The sequence below is a fragment of the Pelobates fuscus genome, chromosome 4 (assembly GCF_036172605.1).
Source record: "Pelobates fuscus isolate aPelFus1 chromosome 4, aPelFus1.pri, whole genome shotgun sequence".
Classification (NCBI taxonomy): Eukaryota; Metazoa; Chordata; class Amphibia; order Anura; family Pelobatidae; genus Pelobates; species Pelobates fuscus.
In genome coordinates this window covers 199,961,218-199,985,709 of record NC_086320.1, presented here as the reverse complement: position 1 = coordinate 199,985,709, position 24,492 = coordinate 199,961,218, and the positions used below count along the sequence as shown (strand labels likewise).

The 24,492-nt window shown below is 40.2% G+C and overlaps 1 protein-coding gene across 1 annotated transcript in view; it reads right to left on the bottom strand.

The window, feature by feature from the left end:
• Positions 1-19,825, bottom strand: part of MARCHF11 (membrane associated ring-CH-type finger 11) — a 155,721-nt gene extending 135,896 nt beyond the window's left edge. The window contains exons 1-2 of the mRNA XM_063451848.1: positions 19,772-19,825; positions 18,268-18,585 (exon numbers count right to left, since the gene is read on the bottom strand). Of these exons, the coding sequence (XP_063307918.1) occupies positions 18,268-18,432 (165 nt within the window). The 5' untranslated portion in view covers positions 18,433-18,585; positions 19,772-19,825. The remainder of the gene's footprint in view (positions 1-18,267; positions 18,586-19,771) is intronic.
• Between the last annotated feature and the right edge of the window lie 4,667 nt (positions 19,826-24,492).

The following is a 24,492-nucleotide window of genomic DNA, read 5'->3' as shown; positions in this document are numbered from 1 at the left end:
CCAACAGTAAAACACCAATGAACTGTCCTTGGTGCTGATATTTTCCAATTATCATTTAACTACTTATACAATTTGTTTTATTTGAACTACAAGTTTATGTTTTAGATTTCACCTTCAGTTGTTCAACTATACTTCAAATTAAACTTTACTCATCTATAATCATTTCTAAGTGGAGTAAAAGATAGTAAAGGAATTGTATAATCACATCAAAATTAAGTTGTTATGGTGCCCAGAGGTCCCTGGTGCTTAGTGATTGGAAATATAATTTAACAAAACATAACACAATATGTCATAACTCATGCAACATGAATTCTAATAAAATACATTGATTATTCACAAAAGCTTGCAAATACCCTCAAAACATATCTAACCAAATATAAAACCAGCATTTTAATACTCAAGTGCCATTCTCAAAAGCACTTCAAATGCCAGGCGTCTTACAAAATTATTGCAAACATTAACAGTGGAAGATTATCATTTATACATTACAAAGACCTTGATTTAATATTGTTGGATAAACCTTTTAAATGATTTAATGTTGTGAAAAAAAATATTTAATTTTGTAATATTTTGTGTGTTTGTGTCTGTATATATATATATATATATATATATATATATATATGTGTGTGTGAAACTCGAAAAATTAGAATATCGTGCAAAAGTTCATTTATTTCAGTAATGCAACATAAAAGGGGAAACTAATATATGAGATAGACGCATTACATGCAAAGCAAGATAGTTCAAGACGTGATTTGTCATAAGTGCGATGATTATGGCTTACATCTCATGAAAACCCCAAATCCACAATCTCAGTAAATTAGAATATTACATGCAATCAATAAAACAAGGAGTGTACATAGAACAATATCGGACCTCTGAAAAGTATAAGCATTGTGAGCGAGAAAGTCGAATAGTGCTTAATGGAAGATATATCAGGCCTGATTTGTTAAACAGCAGCCAGAGAATTTTTAGTTAAATGTCCCAGGGAGAGAGGTTAAAGTTTGCAATATACATTGCGGATGCTCTACAAAACACGGTATGGGTCCCTGGGGCGGAGCATTTGGAGAGCAGGGTGGGTCAATGCTCCAACAGCACTAGTTGCTGTGTACTGACAGGGTGGGTCAATGCTCCAACAGCACTAGTTGCTGTGTACTGACAGTACTGTACAGAATTTTGATTTAGCTTCAGAATTAACTAATTGGCACTCACCTGTAGCTGGTCAATTAGCAGACAGGCCTTTAAAAGAAGAGATTAGCCTGCTGAAGGGTGAGGGAGAAAAAGCCAGCTAGGAGAGCTGAAGGAGAGAGAACAACTATTGTGTTTATTGCAAAGCTATTTCGTTTTTTTGTAAAATTGGTAAGTGGGAAAGCCACCCAATTACAGATAGTGATTTCTGTCTAGTAAGAGCTCAAGTAAGAGCAAGGAATTTTGTTTTGTTTATTATTATTTAAAGCAGGTGTTTTTTTTCTATCAAATAAAAAAGGAAAACTGAGCTGAATGTGTCCTGGACTTTGTATACCCTAGAAGGCTGTGGTTACTGCAAGATCAGTGACAAAATCCTACCTGTAAAAGAGGTGGTTTGTTACAGCATGCATATGGACTCAGTACTTGCTTTGGGCCCCTTTTGCAGCAATTACTGCCTTAATGCGACGTGGCACGAAAGCTATCAGCCTGTGGCACTGCTGAGGTGTTATGGAAGACCAGGAAGCCTTCAGCTCTTCTGCATTGTTCGGTCTCATGTCTCTCATCTTTCTCTATGGGGTTCAGGTCGAGTGCGAGTTTGCTGGCCAATCAAGCACAGTCCTGCTGGAAAATGAAGTCAGCATCCCCATAAAGCTTGTCTGCGGAAGGAAGCATGAAGTGCTCCAAAATCACCTGGTAGACTGCTGCGTTGACCCAGGACTTAATGAAGCACAGTGGACCAACACCAGCAGATGACATGGCTCCCCAAATCAACACAGACAGAGGAAACTTCACACTGGACTTCTAGCATCTTGCAGTGTGTGCCTCTCCATTCTTCCTCCAGACGACTCTGGGTCCTTGGTTTCCAAATGAGATGCAAAAGTGACTCTCGTCAGAAAAGAGGACTTTGGACCACTGAGCAACAGACCAGGTCTGTTTTTCTTTAGCACAAGTAAGACGCTTCTGACGTTGTTTGTTGTTCAGGAGTGGCTTGACAAGACGAATACGACATCTAAAGCCCATGTACAGGATCCATCTGCGTGTGGTGGCTCTTGATGCACTGACTCCAGCCTCAGTCCACTCCTTGTGAAAGTCCCCAACACATTTGAATGGCCTTTTCCTGACAATCGTCTCCAGGCTGCGGTCATCCCTGCTGCTTGTGCACCTTTTTTTCTTCCACACTTTTCCCTTCCACATAACTTTCTATTAATGTGCTTTGATACAGCACTTTGGGAACATTAAACTTCCTTCACAATTACCTTTTGAGGCTTTCCCTTCTTATGGAGGGTGTCAATGATGGTTTTCTGCACAACTGTCAGGTCAGCAATCTTCCCCATGATTGTGATTCCTACTGAACAAGACAGAGACCATTTAAAGGCTCTGAAACCCTTTGCAGGTGTTATGGCTTACTTAGCTGATTAGAGTGGGACACTGTGAGCCTAGAATATTGCACCTTTTCACAATATTCTAATTTACTGAGATTGTGGATTTGGGGTTTTCATGAGCTGTAAGCCATAATCATCGCACTTATGACAAATCATGGCTTGAACTATCTTGCTTTGCATGTAATGTGTCTATCTCATATATTAGTTACCCCCTTTACATTGCAGTACTGAAATAAATTAACTTTTGCACAATATTCTAATTTGTCGAGTATCACCTGTATATATTATTTTGACATTGTAATATTTTAGAAAAAAAATTAAAGTCGTACCCAAAAATATCAATTAATTTTAAATCACGGAATTAGATAGGAACTATTTGAATGTAGCTAGTTCTGTTACCTCCAAGCAATTAGAGTTTGCATGGCTCTAAAGAGACATACATACTACAATCTTATAAGGTATGGCAATATAGATTACTAGCTGTATTCCTAGATAGACATACATTTGTATGATTTGACTAAACTTGTATATATAAGTCCCCAAATGTCCACTTATCCACTCTATCCACTTATCAATAATAAGAATAATTATTCTAGATGGGTTATATTTTTTTTGTAAATTATATTTTATTGGTTCCCAGCAAGCAAACTAAACACAAGAAGACATACAGGTCCCCACATGTTTTTGGGCCACGCAGGGCCTTATATGTAGTTTAAAAAAAGTAAAGTTGGACGCACAGGTCCATCAATAGACTTCAGCAAAATATAATACTATGGGCAGCAACATTCCCTATGAACTGTGCGTCAGAGTACCATGTCTAGTGGTGTGTTTAACAAACAATATCAGAAAGCTACCTATTCAAGCATCTACCCACTAACTCTATCCAATGCCAGGAACCAACCTCTAGTGGTCAAATTACTCGCCCTCCTGAACAGGCCTAATCTTAAGTTATGATCAAACATGATAGTCTAAAGGTTTCCACTTTAAAGGTTAGTGAGTTAAAAAATAATATTAAATATGAGGTAAGGAGTTACGGAACCTCTGTAATTCAGGGATACTTTCCTTTACGGCAGCACGGACCCCACCCCCTGCTGAAGCTCCCCTTTGGTGTCTATATGTCAGTAGACTTGAAAATTTCCCTGAAGAGCTACTGTCAACCAATGTGTCAATTTATGTACGAATGTTTTAAGTACAGCCCTGAGCTGAAAATGTAAGTTCTTCCAATTGTCAAACTAAGGAGTAAGGGGGGTGGTGTATCCGTTCTCAAACACTGCGGAACATCTTGTTGATCCATGTGGTCAGAGATTTCTTATATCAAGCCATGTTTGTGGTGGTATGGTTTAAGAGGAAAGAAGCAGGATGAAAGAGAGAGGGGCTGTCTGAGAACTGTTTCAGGATGGCATAATTGGCTTGAAAAAGGTTTGATATTTAAACAATATCACTAAACATGTAAATGTGTGCCTGTAGCAGCATGACAGGGCCAACAGTCACAATGCAGGATTGATGTTCTGAAGAAGTGTAGTGTTCTGTACCACATCATCAAAACTTTACAAGCCATTTCCTGAATTGTACTTGCTGGTGCATGGTGCATAGTGGTGTAGTAAGACACAGGTCACATATTTGTTTTAAGTAAATTTCATTAAAGCAAGAATTTTTTATAATTCGAATTATGTTTCTTTGCCCAGCTATCATTCCCCACAACCTACTGTGGTGAAATTCCAAGCTTTTCAACAGTAAAGAATTACAAAGTTAAATAAATGAATACTTAACTTTCCATACAATTTTCGAAATGCCTTTCCCTGGGTCTAAAAAAACATTACGTGATTTTATATTTTTAATAATATCTAGGACTAGCAATACCTGCCAGACCATTGAAGTTTCTTTTCCCTTTTTATGTGATTTTATTTTGTTTTGCAGTGTTTCTGCAAGATTTAAGTTTTTCCATGTTTTGACATTTTTCAGTGAAGTTCTTTGAAGTTCCATCTGAATGCATGTTAAACAGCAACCACGCAGGTAGCATTGGGCAGCTACTGATGTGCTGTAAAAGTCTCCCCTTTACCCATATATGGAGGAGATGGGAAATTCAGATTTTGTTAAAACATAGAGTACAGGTAGGAACTAGAACAGGGGCAGTCAACCTTTTTATACCTACGGCCCACTAATGCATCTTTCTTGATGGTAAAATTTCCTTACCGCCCACCAATGCTGCAGTAACTCGAACTTTTTAGCGCAAGTGTCTTCAGATACTCTGGTATATAGCCACAAGCCTATTTCTCTTTTCAGACATGGGTTCTAAATTTGTTGCACAATTTAACAACTACTTTTACTCTTACCACCTTTTGATCCGCACTCCACACAGCGCTTCCCCTCCCCAACCTTTTCCCTTTTATTACAAACTCCAAAAACAATGCTTTATTAGGGGCCAGTTTTTATTACGTTTCACCATAAAAATAAATTCCCCCTTTTTTCTACTTTTCCTGCCTTCTTCTTCTTTACCTTCCTTATATTATAGCAATTTATCAGGGGTCTCTTTTTCCACTTCTTAGTAAGTGATTGAACAGTACAGACTCGCATTTTCAAGGCTTTAGATATATTTTTATATCCTTTCCCATCTATATAAAGTTCCATTACCTTGTTACGCAGGTCTTTTGATGGTTCTTTTCTGCTCCCCATGGCTCACTATCTAGCCTGCTCAGTGCATCCACGTGAGAGCAGTATTGGAAAATATCATGATATTTATATAAATATCAATATATCTGATATTTATGATATATATCAAGTGTTTGATATATATCACAATTGTTTTTCAAAAACAAGAAACATAGAAAACATAGTGAAACATAGAATGTGATGGCATATAAGAACCATTCGGCCCATCTAGTCTGCCTAATTTTCTAAATACTTTCATTAGTCCCTGGCATTATCTTATAGCTAGGATAGCCTTATGCCTATCCCAGACATGCTTAACCCCTTAAGGACCAAACTTCTGGAATAAAAGGGAATCATGACATGTCACACATGTCATGTGTCCTTAAGGGGTTAAACTCTTGTTAACCTCTACACTGTGTTAACCTCTACCACTTCAGCTAGAAGGCTATTCCATGCATCCACTACCCTCTCAGTAAAGTAATACCTGATATTATTTTTAAACCTTTGCCCCTCTAATTTAAGACTATGTCCTCTTGTTGTGGTAGTTTTTCTTCTTTTAAATATAGTCTCCACCTTTACGGTGTTGATTCCATTTATTAACTTTAATGTTTCTATCATATCCACCATGTCCCGTCTTTCCTCCAAGCTATACATGTTTTGTTTTTTTTTGTAAATATGTTTTTTATTATTTGCGGAATTTATATAAGTATAACAATGAGACTCGCAGGTCTCCACAATTTTACAACATGTATATGATTCAATAATTTTCGTCGTGTACAGACAGAAGGGATATCTTAATATAGGCAAGTAATGTGGCTCGCAGGCCCATGTATATTTTGGACTCACATGTCCTTAATGGTATTGCTAGACAGGCATTTCCATGCGGATGTGATGAAGTTTACTGAGTCATATTTCATTACTAATATTGTATCAAATCCGTTGGCTAGCTGATTGTGTGGGAGGTGCCCTAGTCACTTCCTTGCTTATTCGTTTGTCATAGGCTATATCGCTAATCCTTATGGCAGAGCCTCAAGCTATACATGTTAAGATCCTTTAACCTTTCCTTGTAAGTATTATCCTGCAATCCATGAACCTGTTTAGTAGCTGTGACGGACCGCCTGCCACCCCGACCGGATGCCTCCATCAATCGATGCTCCTAGTGCTTACCGAGGGCTCCACGCACTATACCGGACACCATAAGCACTGTAGACCCCACAAACTGCCCTCAGCTTGGTTGGGGTATCGCTGTCCTCCACCCACCCTGGAGCCAAGACCAGGATCCAGCTTCCAGTGGGTGAACCTCTCCTCCAAGAGAGTATAGCTGTGAGGCTCTTAAAATAACTAGTGGTTATAGCTTGTATAGCAGGCAAACAGGCCCCTCCAAAAAACAGTGGCAAGGTTACTTTCGCCACAGTAGCCCTTTCTGTACTCTCTCTAAAGTATCAATATCCTTTTGGAGATACGGTCTCCAGTACTTCGTACAATACTCCAAGTGAGGTCTCACCAGTGTTCTGTAGAATGGCATGAGCACTTCCCTCTTTCTACTGCTAATACCCCTCCCTATACAACCAAGCATTCTGCTAGCATTTCCTGCTGCTCTATTACATTGATTACCTACCTTTAACCCCTTAAGGACCAAACTTCTGGAATAAAAGAGAATCATGACATGTCACACATGTCATGTGTCCTTAAGGGGTTAAGTCATCTGAAATAATTACCCCTAAATCCCTTTCCTCAGATAAAAAGAAAAGTAGTGTCAGCACTTAGTTAAAACTTCCTTATAACCCAAAAGTGGGGAGAAAAGTCAGAGAGTAAACAAAACCAAATTAAAAGAGTTCCAACAATATTCTTGATCAGAAAAAAAGAATATTACTCCTAGTTGAAGGGAATAAAACATTGATCTGTGTGTGCTGTCAATTGTATCCAATCCAGGTGTAATCTTGTATCCACCTTAACCCCTTAAGGACCAAACTTCTGGAATAAAAGGGAATCATGACATGTCACACATGTCATGTGTCCTTAAGGGGTTAAAGGACCACTATAGTGCCAGAAAAACATACTCGTTTTCCTGGCTCTATAGGGTCATTGGGTCCCCCTTACCCTCAGGGCCCCCCTCCCGCCGGGCTCTAGGGGGAGGAAGGGGTTAATCCCTTCCCTTTTTTTCCAGCGCCAGGCTGAAGACTCTCCTCCTCCTTTCCCCGTCATCGGCTGAATGCGCATGTGCGGCATGAGCCGCGCGCGCATTCAGCCAGTCTCAAAGGAAAGCATTCTCAGTGCTTTCCTATGGATGCTGGCGTCTTCTCACTGTGAATATCACAGTGAGAAGCGCAGAAGCGCCTATAATCAATGTCAATGAGACAGCCACTAGAAGCTGGATTAACCCATTTGCAAACATAGCAGTTTACAGCAGAAAGGGTTAATCCTAGATGGACCTGGCACACAGACCGCTTCATTAAGCTGAAGTGGTCTGGGTCCCTATAGTGGTCTTTTAAATTAGGAAAGACACAAATATAGTGTAACACTGTAAGTACAGTGGGACCTCGGTTTACGAATTTAATGCGTTCTCCGGGATATTTCTTATTGCAAAAAATCTGTAAACCGAAACGCGGTTTCCCATAGGAATGCATTGAAAACCAATTAATCCGTTCTGGAGGTCAGAAAAAAGTCAAAATGAGCTGGCATGGAAACCAACCCACAATGCAGAACACACAATAAAAGGCATGCAAATGACAAAGCTCAGCTCCCTACCTTTCCACAGCATGAGAAATGCACCAAAAAGTCCCAAAACAACTGTAAATAATTTCCAGAATGGCTCCAAAACACCTCTAACACCTCCACACTCGACGCCACGTGCTACCCACAGGCTCTAGCATGCAGGGGGCGGTGCTATAAACCTCCCAGGTGCAATGCATCCTGGGGAAACGTGCTTTGTATTGCGAATTTGTTTTGAAAACTGAGGCATTATTTTCAATGGATTTTCATTTGTAAACCGAAAATTATGTTAACCGAGGCGTTTGTAAACCGAGGTACCACTGTATTTATTTCCCTAAAACAACCCCTATATCTCTTACAAGTTTGTATTGAATTTTGAAACTTGGGAAGGTTTTATTGTATGTAACGGCTTTCTAATTATTTTTTACCATTTGTTTTAACGACTGTTTTCATCATTTTCATTGCGCTCTCTTATATATATTTTTATTCTGCCCTTTCCTCAGATGTTGAGGTTAGGACTCTATCAAATACTAAACAGGTTCATGGATTGCAGGATAATACTTACAAGGAAAGGTTGAAGGATCTTAACATGTATAGCTTGAGACTCTGCCCTTGGGTTTTTACGTCCAAGATGCATTATCTTGCACTTACCTACAATATGTATCTATAATAACTTGGTAGGATATGTGCCCACAATGGGCTAACTTAGGAACAATGTATCTACAATGAAAAGGAAACTTTATTGTAATCACAAAATAAAAAGATACAAAGGCTCCAGCAAGGGAAGTGTGAGCAGTTACTTCTAAATATGTGGATAATTTACCTCTGGGTGAATACTTGACAGTGCATACCATATGGATACTAATATAAACGCATCCAAATAATGCTACTGCATCAAAAGTTAAAAACAACCACCGGGGCATTATTCGCTAAGTGGTGCGTTAGATCCTAGATCCACTAGGAGGTAAACTGCAGAATGGTGGGGGTAGAGGACAAGCGGGTTAGGGATAAGGATAAACTAGGAGGCAAGTAGAGAGTAATCTCTGGATAGGATCTTGTAGGTGGTCACTACCACTGTGCAGATAAAGATTCGTGTCTAACCAACTGCTGAGTATGGATAAAGCAACTCCCGGGAATCACCTACATGTATGTTCAGCGCTACTGAGGTTGAAGCAAAAGCAAGTTACTGCCTGACATTGATTAACGGTCTGCAGCTCCCAGGAAACACCTTTGTGGGTGTTCTAAGCTATTGAAGCAAAGCAGACCTATTTGCTATCCACCTACTGAACTTGAAAAGGCTACAGCTCCTAAGCAACATCTTCGTGGAAAGCCGTCCTCCCCTCCAAGCCCTACTAAGACTGAAATATAACAAAAACTTAAAGTGATATGGAGTACATAGTGCTCAAAAAGTGAGTGATCAAAAGGACCCGACACGCGTTTCGTTGCTAACAACGGCACCTTCGTCAGGGTATAACCTTAGCTCTGGAGGTGGTCTGGTTTTCAAAGGACTAAGAAACAATCAATGACTCTTCGCCTCAACCCAAATTTTCTTTCATTTTTCTATCATGTTACTTTCTGTATTGTACATTACATAATTACAATTTTCAAACCCTTGGAGACTGATAAAAGCACAAGGCAGCAAATAGTTTTTTTTTTATATGCACGACCAATCAGAATCTGTGATTTGTTTACTGGCTTCCAGCTCAAGAACTCTATGATGTTTTATGCCAGTCATGCAAGAATGACAAGAAGTCCACTACTCTTTTTTATTATTATTATTATTATTATTATTATTAAAAAATGCTGATTTAAAAATGATTAATACAACAATCACAAGCAGGCTCTCTTTACAAGCTGTACATCCTACATAAAGTGGGCTTTAATGCCTGTAGGGTGGCATAGAACATCTTGCATATTTGGTGTGTGCAGAGTAATTCCCTGCTCACACCAGGGAACCCCAGGTATCAATGGATATCAATGGATATCAATGGATCCCCAGGTATCAATGGATCCTGGGGCTCCCCTCTGCCTGCTGGGGACATTTTGTTTTCGTGGCCCCAGACATTTAGATGACCTGTTTGAATAGCTCTTTAAATAGGAATTTAAATACCTATTAAAGGATCGCTGTGTGAGCAAAAGGACCCGACACGCGTTTCGTTGCTAACAACGGCACCTTCGTCAGGGTACCCCCTTAAAATGCTGAGGCCAATTTTAGTTGCCCCAGACTTTTTGATGAGTGGCAGGCATTTAAATGTATACTGCAGTGTGAGCAGGATTAAACCCTAGGTTTCAACGGATACCTGGGGATCCTGTAAGTCAGCTGGAGCCATTTTTAGTGGTCCCAGACTGACCAATGAGCTCTGTGCACGCCGAAAGTCAGCACTGAACAGAGCCCTTTAACTCCTTCATAAAACTGTGGCTGGGATAGAGCTCAGTTGCATTTTTGCTGGGGGGAGGCAGCTTGCTGGGGGGAGGCAGTCTAGTCAATATGGACTGGTGCAGCTTTGCCAGCTTCCCAACACCGATATCTGCATGGTCTGGGAGCTAGGCTCATTCAGATAAACCAATAATTCTATTTATTCTGAAAACGGCCAGTAGATGGGGCATCTTTATGTGCTAAATACAGTAAAATCCATTTGTAATATCAGAACTGATATTCGAGTGGGATACCTTAAGGTGGGGTTACTGGTTGGGTTAGTATAGGGTTAGATTTAGTTGGGTACGGTAACACTTAGTGTTGGGGTAGGGTAACCTTTAGGGTTAGCGTTAGGTGATGGATAATGTTGGGTGTGGGTGAATGCTGTTTTACAGTGAAAGATAGTATAGGCTTAAAGTTAAAGGTAAGATTAGGATAGGCATACAGTTAGAGTTAGTGTAAGCATTATCTAAGGGGTATAGTTAGTATCAAATTTTAAAAATTTATTTAGATCTAAACATATTAGGTACCGTATATACTCTAGTATAAGACGAGTTTTTCCAGCACATTTATTGTGCTGAAAAAACCCCACTCGTCTTATACTCGAGTGAGTGTCTGTATTATGGCAACTTACATTGCCATAATACAGACCAGGACCGTCGGCCACATTACAAGCCCGGCGCTCCTGTTGGGGGCAGGTAAGAAGCTCCTACTTACCTTTCCTGCAGCTCCTGTCAGCTCCCTTCTCTCTCCTGCGTTCCGGTCAGCTCCCTCTGCAAGTCTTGCGAGAGCCGCGGGGTCAGAGCTCCGCGCGGCACTCACCGCGAGACTTGCAGAGGGAGTTGACCGGAACGCAGGAGAGAGAAGGGAGCTGACAGGAGCTGCAGGAAAGGTAAGTTACAGCTCTCTGCCAGCCCCCTCCACTGAACTGCCAATGCCACTGGACCACCAGGGAGTGAGAGCCCCACTCCCTGCCATGTATCAAGCAGGGAGGGGGGACGAAAATAAATAAATACAAATTTAAATAATATATAAAAAATATAAATATTAATAATACAAATATTAAAAAAATATTAAAATAATAATATAAACATTTTTTTATAATAATATAAAAAATAATAATAAAAATGCCCACCCCCCCACCAAGGCTCTGCATCACATACTCATACGCACACACACTGCACTCACACACACCACTCATTACACACTGCACTCACACACACGCTGCACTCACACACACGCTGCACTCACACACACGCTGCACTCACACACACGCTGCACTCACACACACGCTGCACTCACACACACGCTGCACTCACACACACGCTGCACTCATTACACACGCTGCACTCATTACACACGCTGCACTCATTACACACGCTGCACTCATTACACACGCTGCACTCATTACACACGCTGCACTCATTACACACGCTGCACTCACACACACGCTGCACTCACACACACACACTGCACTCACACACACACACTGCACTCACACACACACACTGCACTCATTACATACACACACTGCATTCATTACATACACACTGTAAATAAATATTCAATTAATATAATTTTGGGGGGATCTAATTTTATTTAGAAATTTACCAGTAGCTGCTGCATTTCCCTCCCTAGTCTTATACTCGAGTCAATAAGTTTTCCCATTTTTGGGGGGTAAAATTAGGGGTCTCGACTTATATTCGGGTCGACTTATACTCTAGTATATACGGTATTTAACAATCACTGACATATGAATCTATTTTGAGTTCTTTTTAACTACTTGAACTGTATGTGTAAATATTATTATAAGCAAAACATTTTTTAAACATAATGTTCTGTTAGGTGTACATATCAGAATTTAAATAAAAACCCTTTCTGTCCCCCTCCAAAGGGTTAAAAAAGAGTTAACCTACCTTTTCTCCCACGCCACGCTGCTCACTCTGCGGCTGTAATGCCTCTCGATATCAGCCAATCCAATGCTTTCCAATAAGAAAGCATTGGCAGACTAATGCCTATTTGCAGCTAAACTCCACGCAACGCCATTCAGATGGTCTCAGGTGCAGAAGTTTCTCTAGTGGCTGTCATTAGAAGCATTTAAACCATGCAATGTAAACATGTTTTACACTGCAGTGTTCAAACAAGAGGGACATGGCACCCAGACCACCTATTGAGTTGAAGTCATCTAGATGCCAATAGTGTCCCTTTAAGAAAGAACCAAAAAGTTAACAAAGTTTAGAATTAGAGTGAATGTATTAACATGTAAGTTTTGCTATAATACATTACACATTTAACAAAAGCAATAGTGTGTTTATAAGAAAGATAACAAAGTCTTCTTTCACAAATGAGTGCTGTATTATGAAGTTGATATATGTTTTAGGCCACTGCACTGTTAAAAGGAATGACAAGGATTACCTTGTGCTAATGTACTCAAAGTTGTAATGATTATGTGCCTCACTGACTTTAGTAAAGTATGAAAGAGCCATACAGTGGAGTCATCCATATCTGATTATATCTGGTTTCTGGGTAAAAGTAAACAGTTTAAGATTTAGATTTAGAAAAATGGGCAAGTGAAAAGATATTGGTGACATATGACAAGGGCCAAATAGTGATGGGTAGACCACTGGGTCAAAGTAACTGGATTTAATGTTCTGGCTGCTCAGTGTATTTTATATACATCCGTGGTGTGATTATTCTAAAAAACTGATTTAGTTTATTTAACAGATATTTGGAAGTGCTGCGTGAATTTAAGGGGATACCTGCTTTAAGGAAGTCAATTAACATTTATTTTACTTCTCAAAGAAAGGTTATATGTATTTACATGTAGACAGAGATGATCCTACTCCAGATAAAGACTGAAAGTTACAATGAGATGAGAATTGCTTGTTGAAATTAGCAACAGCGAATCGAATCTCATCAAACCATCATAAAGCTTTAAGTTAGTTATTCTTTTCTGTTGGCAACTGTAACTTATACCTGCTGTCCTAGAGAGAGGCCAATTTAACGACTTGATTGTTAGTTTTTTTTGGCTGGAAGGGGAGGGGGGGTGGAGGGGCTGGAGAACGGCAACACATTTGTTTTTTACCTTTACCAAAAGTTTTACCTTTTGTAAATTGCCCTTGCTCTCAAGTTTACTCCAGCTCATCTAAATATTAAAGAACCACTATAGGCACCCAGACCACATCAGCTTAATGAAGTGGTCTGGGTGCCAGGTCCAGATAGGTTTAACCCTTTTTGCTGTAAACATAGCAGTTTCAGAAAAACTGCTATGTTTACAGATGGGTTAATCCAGACTCTAGTGGCGGTTTTCACAGTGAGAAGACGCCAGCGTCCATAGGAAAGCATTGAGAATGCTTTCCTATGGACTGGCTGAATGCGCGCGTGAATCTTGCCGCTCATGCGCATTCAGCCAGGGGCGTCAGAAGAGGGAGGAGAGTCCCAGCGCCGAGGAAGCCAGGCGCTGGAAAAAAAGTAAGGGATTAACCCCTTCTTCCCCCTTAAGCGCCACGGAGTGGGATGAGTTTGTTTTCCTTGCACTATAGTGGTCCTTTAAGATTACACACCTGCAGCTTCTTTTCGTGCATCCTTGTTATTTAATGGTAACAACTTACAGACATTTTGAAAAGTGAATATATGTTTGCATGTTCCACTGAAGCCATTCAGGAACAGGTTGGTAGGGTATTTAAACCCTCAACCACTGGGGTCTCACTTAATTAAAAATTTCAAAAAATGTTTCACAGAATTAACTTAGAATATGATATTGTGAAATTAGCATAAATGTTTCAGTTGGAAAAACTGCTCATATATTTTAAGACATTGTCCATTCAAAATACTGAGCTTTTGTCAGTCATCTATGCATCTTTACATGTCTTAACGGGTTACTCCAACCACTATGACTACTTCAGTGATTTAAAGGTGTCCCGGTAATAGTAGTTTAGATGTGAAGAGTTTTTGCAAGAGCCGCTGCACATCTAGAGATAATTACCCTTGTGTGCCAAAGGCTAATTACACAACATTTTACTTTGGCAGCCATGAACTCTATTCCAGACTCTCTAATGTCAATTTCGTGCACATTTTATGTCTGTCATCAGCGTGCTTGCAACAAGACAATAATAATTTTCTCCCTTGTATGCATGCTATCTACAATGGCAAGCTTGCTTACCCCTTCCACCACTGCTTTTATTTTTATTTTATTATCTTATGAAAAATCCTTCCATTTGCCAGCTCAGAGATTGCGCATCCACTCTTTGCCAGCGAAAGAGTCCAATCACAGGCTTCTCTCAGTCGCTGGGTGACCTGCAGAAGAGGAGCGTGCAGCTCAGTACTCCCCTCCTGCAGGTCACAACAAGTAGCATGGCCGAGTGAGTAGAGAAGTCAGATTCCCTCTACCTGGTCTGACAGGAAGTGCTCACTGAAAACACATCCTGTCAGATGGGGTACCATGGTCTGCTCGGCCATGCTACAAGGGGACCAGGTACAGAGGGGGATAGGGGAGAGAAACATGGAGGGGCTGGGGAGAGAATTGAGAGACATAGAGGGTCTGGGGTGTTAATGAGACACATGGAGGGGGGAATTGATACACATGGAGGGACTGGAAGGGAATTGATACACAGGAAGGGGCTGGGGCAGCGGTTCCCAAACTGTGGGCCGCTGCGCCCTAGGGAACCGCAACGTGCACACAGGGGTGCCGCGGAATATTTCCCTGGTGAATCATTATAGCACCGGGGAAGCATTACTGCTCAACAGGGACCCGCTCGAGTGCCACAGTCCTTTAAGACCGAGACCAGGCCCCTGTAATGTCAGCCGGCTGGGAGGAAGTAACAGCCTGTCACTTCCTCCCAGCATCCTGCAGGGACACAGCGCGAAAGGGAGAGGAGGCAGCTGCAGCGTGAGGGGAAAAAGCATGAAGAGCACCACAGCATTCCCACAGCAGCAGGACTCCAAGACACCATTTTGGCACATAAGGTAAGCTAACAGAGATATAAAAAAAAAATCACGTGTGTGTATGTATAAGTGTGTGTATGAGTTTGAGTGTATGAGTATGAGTGTGTGTATGATTGTAAGTGTATGAGTGTTTGTATGTGTGTGTATGAGTTTGAGTGTTTGTATGTGTATGAGTGTGAGTATTTGTATGTGTATGTGTATCTATGTCAGTGTGGATCTGTGTCTGTGTGTGTGCACACACATCTGCGTATGTGCATTTGTGTGTCAGGCTGTGTGTTTTCAGTGTGTATCTGTGTCATCGTGTGGGCATGTATCAATGTTTGTGTGTGTCAGGGTGCATGTGTGTATATGTCGGTGTGTACCTATGTGTGTGTACGTGTCCGTGTCTATATAAATTTGTGTGTATGTGTCGCTGTATTTATATGCATCTGTGTGTTAATGTGCATGAATATCTGTGTGTAAATATGTATGTGCATACATCCAAGCAGTTAAACACCAGCACAACATACAAGCACAAAAAAATATACAGACACACCCCTTCACTCAAACACAAATACTTCACACAAATGTACATCCACATTTAAAAGTGAACATTACATTCAGACACATCCCTGCAATTAAACGCAAACATCACATACAAACTCACCCCTGTATTAAAACACAATAAATGTATACAAGCACCCCTTCAAACACCAACACTGTACATTACACTAGAGCGCCAGTAAATGCGGCAGCGCTGTACAAATATACAACCTAGAAATTTTTACTTGGGGTGCCTTGGAAAAATACTGAAATATTAATGTACCTAAAAAGTTAGGGAACCACTGGGCTGGGGGATGAGGCATGAATGGGCTGGGGGGAATGAGACACATGAGAGAAATTAGACACATGGAGGGACTGGTGGGATGAGACACATTGAGGTACTGAGGGGGTGAGACACATGGAGGTGCTGGGGGAGAATGAGACACATGGAGGGGCTGGCGGTGTGATACATTGGAGGAGGGCAGAGAAAAGGGCCGGGGCCCGGTGTTTTCTTGTTACACCTCTGGCTGGATTATAGGTAACTTTTCAGTTCAGGGTATTTTAAGCCTAAAAAGACAAACAGTGTTAAAGGGTTGGAGTAATCCTTTAACACACACCTACTAGACCCCTATGCCTTATGGAACCAAGCGGACCTGAGGGGATGATCTATGAATCATAAACACTACCAGTTCTTGCAGTAGTTATTGTGCAACTAGATTTTGGGTTCCATGCTAATATTTTTTGACAAATAGTTTTTATGTAATTCAACAAAAGAAATGGAGCTCTGCAAGAAGGTTTCACTTCCACATTATTACTTACCATCAAAAAGCAGGACACCATAAAAAAAAGTTGGAAGTGCAAGATAAGACCTTAAAATAGGGATTGTCCCACTAAAATCAGGGCACTTGGGAGGCCTGTTATTCATTGGCTGAGACTGCTGGGGTATTCCATTTACATTTTTGCATTTGTTTTTCAGGTCAAAACTGAAACACTCTCTGATCCGTGAAGACCCTATATAGCAAATAATTTTATATCTTTGTCAATAAATATACTGTTTAGTATTTATACTTTGCTATATGTCATTAAGGGCCAAATTAACCATCTTCTTATATTTAACACTGATTTATAGACCAACTAAATTTAAAAACAAGTAAATTAGCAGTTCATGCTTTCAGACCGCTTACGCGCAATCCTTGCGTGTACTATTGGTTTAGTAACAAATATCACATGATGGTCTCATGGAGACCAATCCAAGAAGTCTATGCCAGTAAAAATGCAAATATCATATGTCCATCTAGTTCCTATGAAAATTACTTATACAGAACAAATGTGCCATGAATATATTTTTCTCTCAAAGCATAGGCTTCTGTGTTTGACCTATCTTATATAAGCTGATAAAAACTGGTAAGCGTAATGAAACCAATGGTTGTAGAGAACACAGGATAAAAAATAAATTGTAACCTAAGGATAATAATCTGCTTAGGTTTTACTAGTCCCTTAAAAATCTTTAAAGCAAATGTTGCTACACGATCACTCATGGATGCTTGCAGCCTACAGGAAGTTCTACTTTTAAATTGATTTTGGAGACCTGCTCTAAATCATTACATTTTAATGACACTAAAAGGAAATGAAAGGATACTTAAGCATGCAATAATGCTTTTTTTCAGGTGGCACTGTCCTGTTAACTGCTATTTACAACAATCACACAGGTTGTTTTCTTTCTTCCTCATTTTTTGAAAAACGAAAGCAACTTCAGCCCTCAGAAAATGAGGCAAATGTCTGATTGGCTATTTCAAGATGAATGTAATGCAGTGCAGAAATGTGTATTGATAAAGGCAATGACACAAGCCTGCACAGAAAGTTGCAAAAAAAATATTGTTGGCTCCAGTCAGTATGAGCATCCTGCATATTGACTATATGAGTACAAATTACAGGATACGTCAAAAACATGAGACATCAAAGGGCTCCATAAAGAACCGACCAGTTACCATATTTTAAACAAATGAAAGGCTCTTGTGGAGTAAGACAAATAAAAGATCAGGGATCTTAGTATGAGATGTCAGTTATAATTAGTCAGGTAGAAAAAATAGGTGTGAGTGAAAGGGAATAAGAAGATGGGACACTAAAGTGTTGATGGGTGTGCGCAAAATAATGTGAATGGTTGGGGTGCAAGTAAAGTGCATACACATGTGGGGTGGATGCAGACAGAGAAAGAAATCTATCGGTTTCAATAAAAAGGAAAACACACACACATAACTTGGCCGAGCTGTCACACATACTACAGCTACATGATGGCTATATTATTTCAGCATCTAATGGGGCCGCGGAAAGCATATATCATGCAGATCGGGTGTTTCCATGAGAAGCAGACATTATTAAAGCTAGGCATTGCATACATGCCGTATTGAGTGCCTGGCTCTAGGTACATGCCATGGGTGTAAACACGGGCTCTGTTACCTGCTCTGGCCCCTGGAAGCAGATCTTGCATGTGGGGGGGCTGGGGGTCTCGTTGCTCTCCACGCTGTCGGAGTCGGTCCTCGGATGTGGCTGGCAGGTTGCCTCTACAAGCACAGCGTTATCCTCCTCCGTGACTGGTGCATCACACAGCCGCTCCTCCGGCATCCCGCGGGCGGGCGTGTGGCTGCCGGGTGCCCTGCGTGCGGAATGCGGCCACAGGGCTGGGGCACGGAGCAGGTGCAGTGCGGGGTCAGTGCGTGTCCGGCTCCATCACAGGCTGCACATCATCTGATGGAAACATGAGGAGGAGGAGACTGGCTGAGGAGGAATAATAACACTATGCTGAGTGCAAATAATAAGAGCACGGCCGCCTGCCAGCACGGTGTGTGTGTGACACTATGACACATGCACAAGGTGTGTGTTACATGTCACCCCTGACACCAGCCATGTGTGTACATTGTGTGTGCACTGCATACTGCTTACTAACACTGTGTGCAGTGTGAGGGGGCTGGCAGTGATTATCAAATAATACAATATTCACCATGGTAAATAAATATGACGTGTGAAACGTGATGGCAGGTAACTGGCTTTAATATAAACTGTTAGTTAGGAAGGAAAGAGGATAAATGAAATACATGAAAATCTGACTTTATTTTATATTTCAAAGTTAAATATTTGTCTTTCCTCTTTGTATCATGGTTTTATTAAGATATGTATAGAGGGTTATCTCTCAGACTGAGAGATAACAATAATGTGATCATTGCATGGATTGGGCTTTCTACATGCAGTGAATACAATATATATATATATATATAGTAATAATGGAAACAGGACAGACAGATCTTGGTATTTATTCCAGGGTCTCTCAACCTTGTGCAAAACTATCACAGCTACCTTTCATTAGTTACTATTTGAATGGCACCAATAAAATGGAAAAGTTAAATAACTGTTGAATATCATTTAAACAATGTCATGGTGGCACTGTAACAGTCACTATGTCCCTGAGCCAGATAACTGTTTATCGCCCCTAACATAACCGCCATCAGTGATCCTCCCATTAATGGAGAGTAAATACTGTCAGGGTGATTCAATAAAGTGACAGTTCAAGGATGCTATATATTATAACCATATGGTACAATGATCCTGTAACCCATCTAATGCTATTATAAATAGCACTTGTATGACTGTTACTCCACTGTGATACTGGGCGCTTTATTTGCACCATTTTCAATAAAAGCAGGCTGCTATTACAATATATGCATTAGATATTTAGATATGGAAAGATGATGGTGCCAGATGTTCAGACCCTGGTAAGTGATATGGGCCCATTGTGTGGACAGTGCCTAGAAGCAGCTACTGGGATATTATATTACATCTTACTGTCATACCGGAGTGAAATACATATAGTCATGGGCTAATACAGACAGTGTACTGTGCTAATACAGACAGACATGACACTCCGCCATTTGTAGCTCACTGAATTCAGTGTTGATACCAGACTCACTCGTTGTGGACATGTAATGGGAATTCTCTTATGTCCCCCATATCACTGTCGATGCATGCCTGGTACAGTATGGGTAGTCCAGCCTGAACCGCTAACCGTCACTCTGACATTTAAACCGCGCCCGCCACGAGCCAGCACGCGGCTACCGCGCGCGCCCTGCCCTTCCTGAGTCTTTCCAGCCAATCTGCAACGACTGCCTGGAGATCGCGTACTGTGAGGTGTTGCGCCCGCGCGGGCTGGTCTGCCATCAGAGTATGATGGTGAATGCCGTTAGAGCACGCGGCTGGGGTTATTATACGCGTTCTATCACATGTTACAGCACTCACTGGGAGTGCACCTAGACAGACACAGGATAATGGAGAGGGCTTGTGTAAGTAGAGCTCTATGTCAGTGGAGGGGAGAGGCTTTGAAAGGTGAAATTATTTTAGTGCTCAGTCATTCCAGGGGCATTGTATTTATTTATATCTATATATATATATATATATATACAGTGGTGAAGAAGGTATTTCTGCCCCTAACCGGGGACCGATAGCACTCTGAGAGTCCCTGAACAGGCACATAGATAGCCTCGCTCCCTCTGTGTGACACTGACTGCTGTGTTGTAATGTTTAAAATCCATATAGACCAGTGGTTCCTAAACCAGTCCTTAACACCCACCAACAGTCCAGGTTTCGTCAGTATCTCCATTGGGATAAAACAGGGAAATAAATCCCGGATTGTTGGTGAGCCATGCCAACTGGTATAAACTATAGCTTCTTTCTGAAATACTCACTTTGACTGTGTTGTAATTTAACTTAGATTCCAGCCCAGTCAAGAGATTTACAGAGACAAAGTAGGAACTACTATTCCTCCGTTTTTTTTAGACTCAAAGCGAAGTCAGTGCCGACAGCCATCACCAGTGATAGCCGCAGGGAGTATGGCTGTGTCTATGGAGGACCTTGCGGGATCCCCAATAGACCTCAATGCTGTATCCTCGCATGCAAGAGAGCACAGCAATGATGTCAGCTCCTGGAGGTTAAAGGACCACTATAGGCACCCAGACCACTTCAGCTTAATGAAGTGGTCTGGGTGCCTGGTCCAGCTAGGATTAACCCTTTTTTCTATAAACATAGCAGTTTCAGAGAAACTGCTATGTTTATAAATGGGTAATCCAGCCTCTAGTGGCGGTCTCGGGTTGAGATCGCATTGCAGGGTGTATCTCAGAAGTGTTAATCGGTGCTTCAAGCAAGAGCTTCCAGATCTCACATTTGGCTGTAGTGAGGCAGGGGCGCCAAGTAAGAATCCAAACAGTTTAACTACTTTCATTGCTGGCATCATTAACCTCCCTGGCGGTATGATTATGTCAGTATTTTTGAATGTTTTTACAATGTATTTATTTATTTTTTATTTCCCACCTGATTCCGCCAGGCGGCACTCACGGGAAAAGGGAGCCCAAACAATGGATGCCTTCTTAGGGTGGAGGACACCAGGGGCTCGTAGGGACAAGGTAAGTGATACTACAGTGTCCCGGGGTTACCGCTTTTGGTACTGAAAATTAACCACGAGCCACGCTCAGAATTACCGCCAGGGAGGTTAACAGTACAATGCACTACAGCAGGGGTGGTCAATCTGCGGCCATCCAGATGTTTTGGACTACATCTCCCTTGATGCTTTCCTAGCATTATGGCTCTAAGAGCATTATGGGAGATGTAGTCCAAAACATCTGGAGGGACACAGATTGCCCACCCCTGCACTATAGTGATTAATATGCTTGAACTGTTCCTTTAAGAGCTATACGGATATTTACTTGCAGTAAACAATTAAGTGGGCTGAACTGACCCTATTGTAATGCTGCCATGAATTAACACAGAATTGCATTTTATAAAAAGTGGACAATATGGATATTTTCTCAATGGGTGATCATTAACGATGTAGGTTATAATAGTGGACTCACACCTTTTTAAAAGCATGAAGAAATAGCAATATTAACCCCTTAAGGACGCAGCTTCAAAAACTGGACTTACCCTTAAGGACACAAACATTTTTTGCTGTTTGTGTTCAACCTCTGTTTGCATTTTTCTTATTTATTACACCAACACATGTTATATATCGTTTTTTTAAAGGACAAAAAGGGCTTTAATCTGATGTGACATATACATATATAAATTATTATTTATTATTAAAAAAATCCAAAAAAATGAAATAAATTGTTGTTTTTCACAGTTTAGGCAATAATAACGTGTGTATAATAAGTGCAGCTTAAGGAAAGTAATTTAAAAAATATTCAATTAGTTGTTCTGATTTTCAGAGTACATAATATGTCTTGGATTTCAGCTTATTTTGAAAGTTACAGGTCACAAAATACAAGGAGTAAAAACTTTTTTTAATGTGGAGCAATTTTAGAATTTGGCATGTTTGTCTTGTAAGCTTAATAGCCATCACAGAAAGCAAAATTGCTGCACAAAAGTATATATTTATATAAAGCACACATCACAGGCTATTTACCAAAGGGTATTCTGACACTTTTTATGTAGCCATTTCGCTGCCAATCTCTGCTAAATCGTGTAGTAAAATTGTGTTTTTTTCAGATTTCTAACATACACACATAAAACAAGGATTTTTAATGTGTATTTCATAAAGTTGATAAATACTACTGCTGTAGAAAACCCCATATTGTTTTCAGCCATATCAACAGAGTAAAATGATACCCCCAATCTATGTCCTTGCCACTATCCTGTGAAGTTATAGTGCCATAAAAGAGACCTGACCATTTCAGTTTTCACAGTGATAATTTTGATAGTTGAATTTGATGGAGCAAGTCTCATTTTGGGGCATTGTAGCAGTTTAACTGTTGAATTTATCCCTCAATGACCTACCATTGGTGAAAGTAGACACTACAGTGTATCTCATATGGTATATATTGTGCCTTAGCGTGATGCCATTTTTTCACCAGTTTATGTCAAACTTTGTGGTAAAATATTTTTTTTTGCATTTTTTACATACACATTACATTTTTTGGGGTCATTTTTCAAGTCTGGTATGTGCCACTGTGATCAAAACCCCATAATTATGCTCAGCAAACTCTTCTGAATAAAACAATACCCCCAATGTATGTCTTTGACACTATCCTATGAAGCTACAGTGCCTTAAACGAGTCCTGACCATTACAGTTTTTACAATTAGAATTTTGATAAATGGATTTGGTGTGTCTATATCACATTTTAGGGCATTGTAGCAGTTTGACAGTTAAAATTACTCCATAAATGCATACCATTTGTGAAAGTAGACACCACGGGCTATGTCATATGGTATATTTTGAGCTTTATTATACAGTTATGTTAGCACCAATTACTTTCAAATGTTATCATATTGTTTTATTTTTGCATTTTTATACACACATGTTGTATTTTAGTAGTTAATTTTGGAAACTTGATATATGTTACTGTAAATTAAATCACAAAATTATTCTCAGCTATATTTCCTGAGTACAAAATTACCCCCTTTGTACACCTTAGCCAGGTTTTTGTGAAAAAATACAGGGCTAAAATCATACCCGGCCCATTACAGGTTTTTTTTAAATGGCAAATTGACGAATGGTCATTGTTTCATTTTGGGGCATTTTAGTCGCTCATATATTTAAATAACGCCACCAATGCATACCATTTACAAAAGTGGACAACATGGGGACCCTCATATAAAATATTATAAGCTTTATTGAAGTGATTTTGTTACCATTTTGTTTATAAGCTTTATTGAAGTGATTTTGTTACCATTTTGTTTCAAAGTTTGTGGTATTCATTTTTATTTTAACATTTTTACATACACGTAGTATTTCTGATGATTATTTTTTAAATATCCTGTTTCCCACTGTCATAAAATTATCTTAGCTGTACTCAGCAACATCTTCTCAGTACAAATATACCCCATATGCATATCTTTGGAAAGTAGCAATCTTAATATTAATCTAAATCTCTAATCCCAAACCAAGCCCTAATTCTAAACCAAATCCTAATCCTAAATCTAACCCTCAATCTAATAATAAACCATTACCACAATCCTAACCCATAACGTAATCCCATGTGTAACCCTAATTATAACCTTAATCCAAATCTCAATCCTACCTTTAGCAATAGTGTTAAAATGATTCCCCCTGCTGGTGTCAGCCGAGGAATTCCCTTGCTATATTCAGCAAGGGATGCCCGTGCTGACCCTAATCCTAATCTGAACCATAATCTGAATCCTAATCTGAAACATAATCCCAATACTACAATTAATTATAAACCTAATCTCAAACATAAACTTAATAATAAACCCAGTAATAAACCTGATAATAAATCTAGTACTTATGCTAAACCGAATAATAATCCTTAATTGTAATCCTTAATTTAATATTAATCCCAAAGGTTTCCCTCTACTAATATCAGTGCTGATATTAGTAAAGGGATTTTAAACTAAAACACAGTGGTATGTTGCTGCCATCTACTGGCTATTTTCAGTATTGCAGTCTCCCATCTCTTACATTGAAGACATTCTTCCCAATGCAATGCGATCTGTGCTGGGCAACTAAAAATGCCCAGCACTGATCAGAATGGCATTTGGGCATAGAGGGTGATCCTCCAGGGTTTGCTCAGACCCTGGGGGTCTCCCAAGCACCAGATCACTTGAGAGAATGACTAGCTGAGCTTGATGGCTCAGCTGCAGTGTTCTTTGTGGATTTAAATGGCTACATACAGTGCTAACTT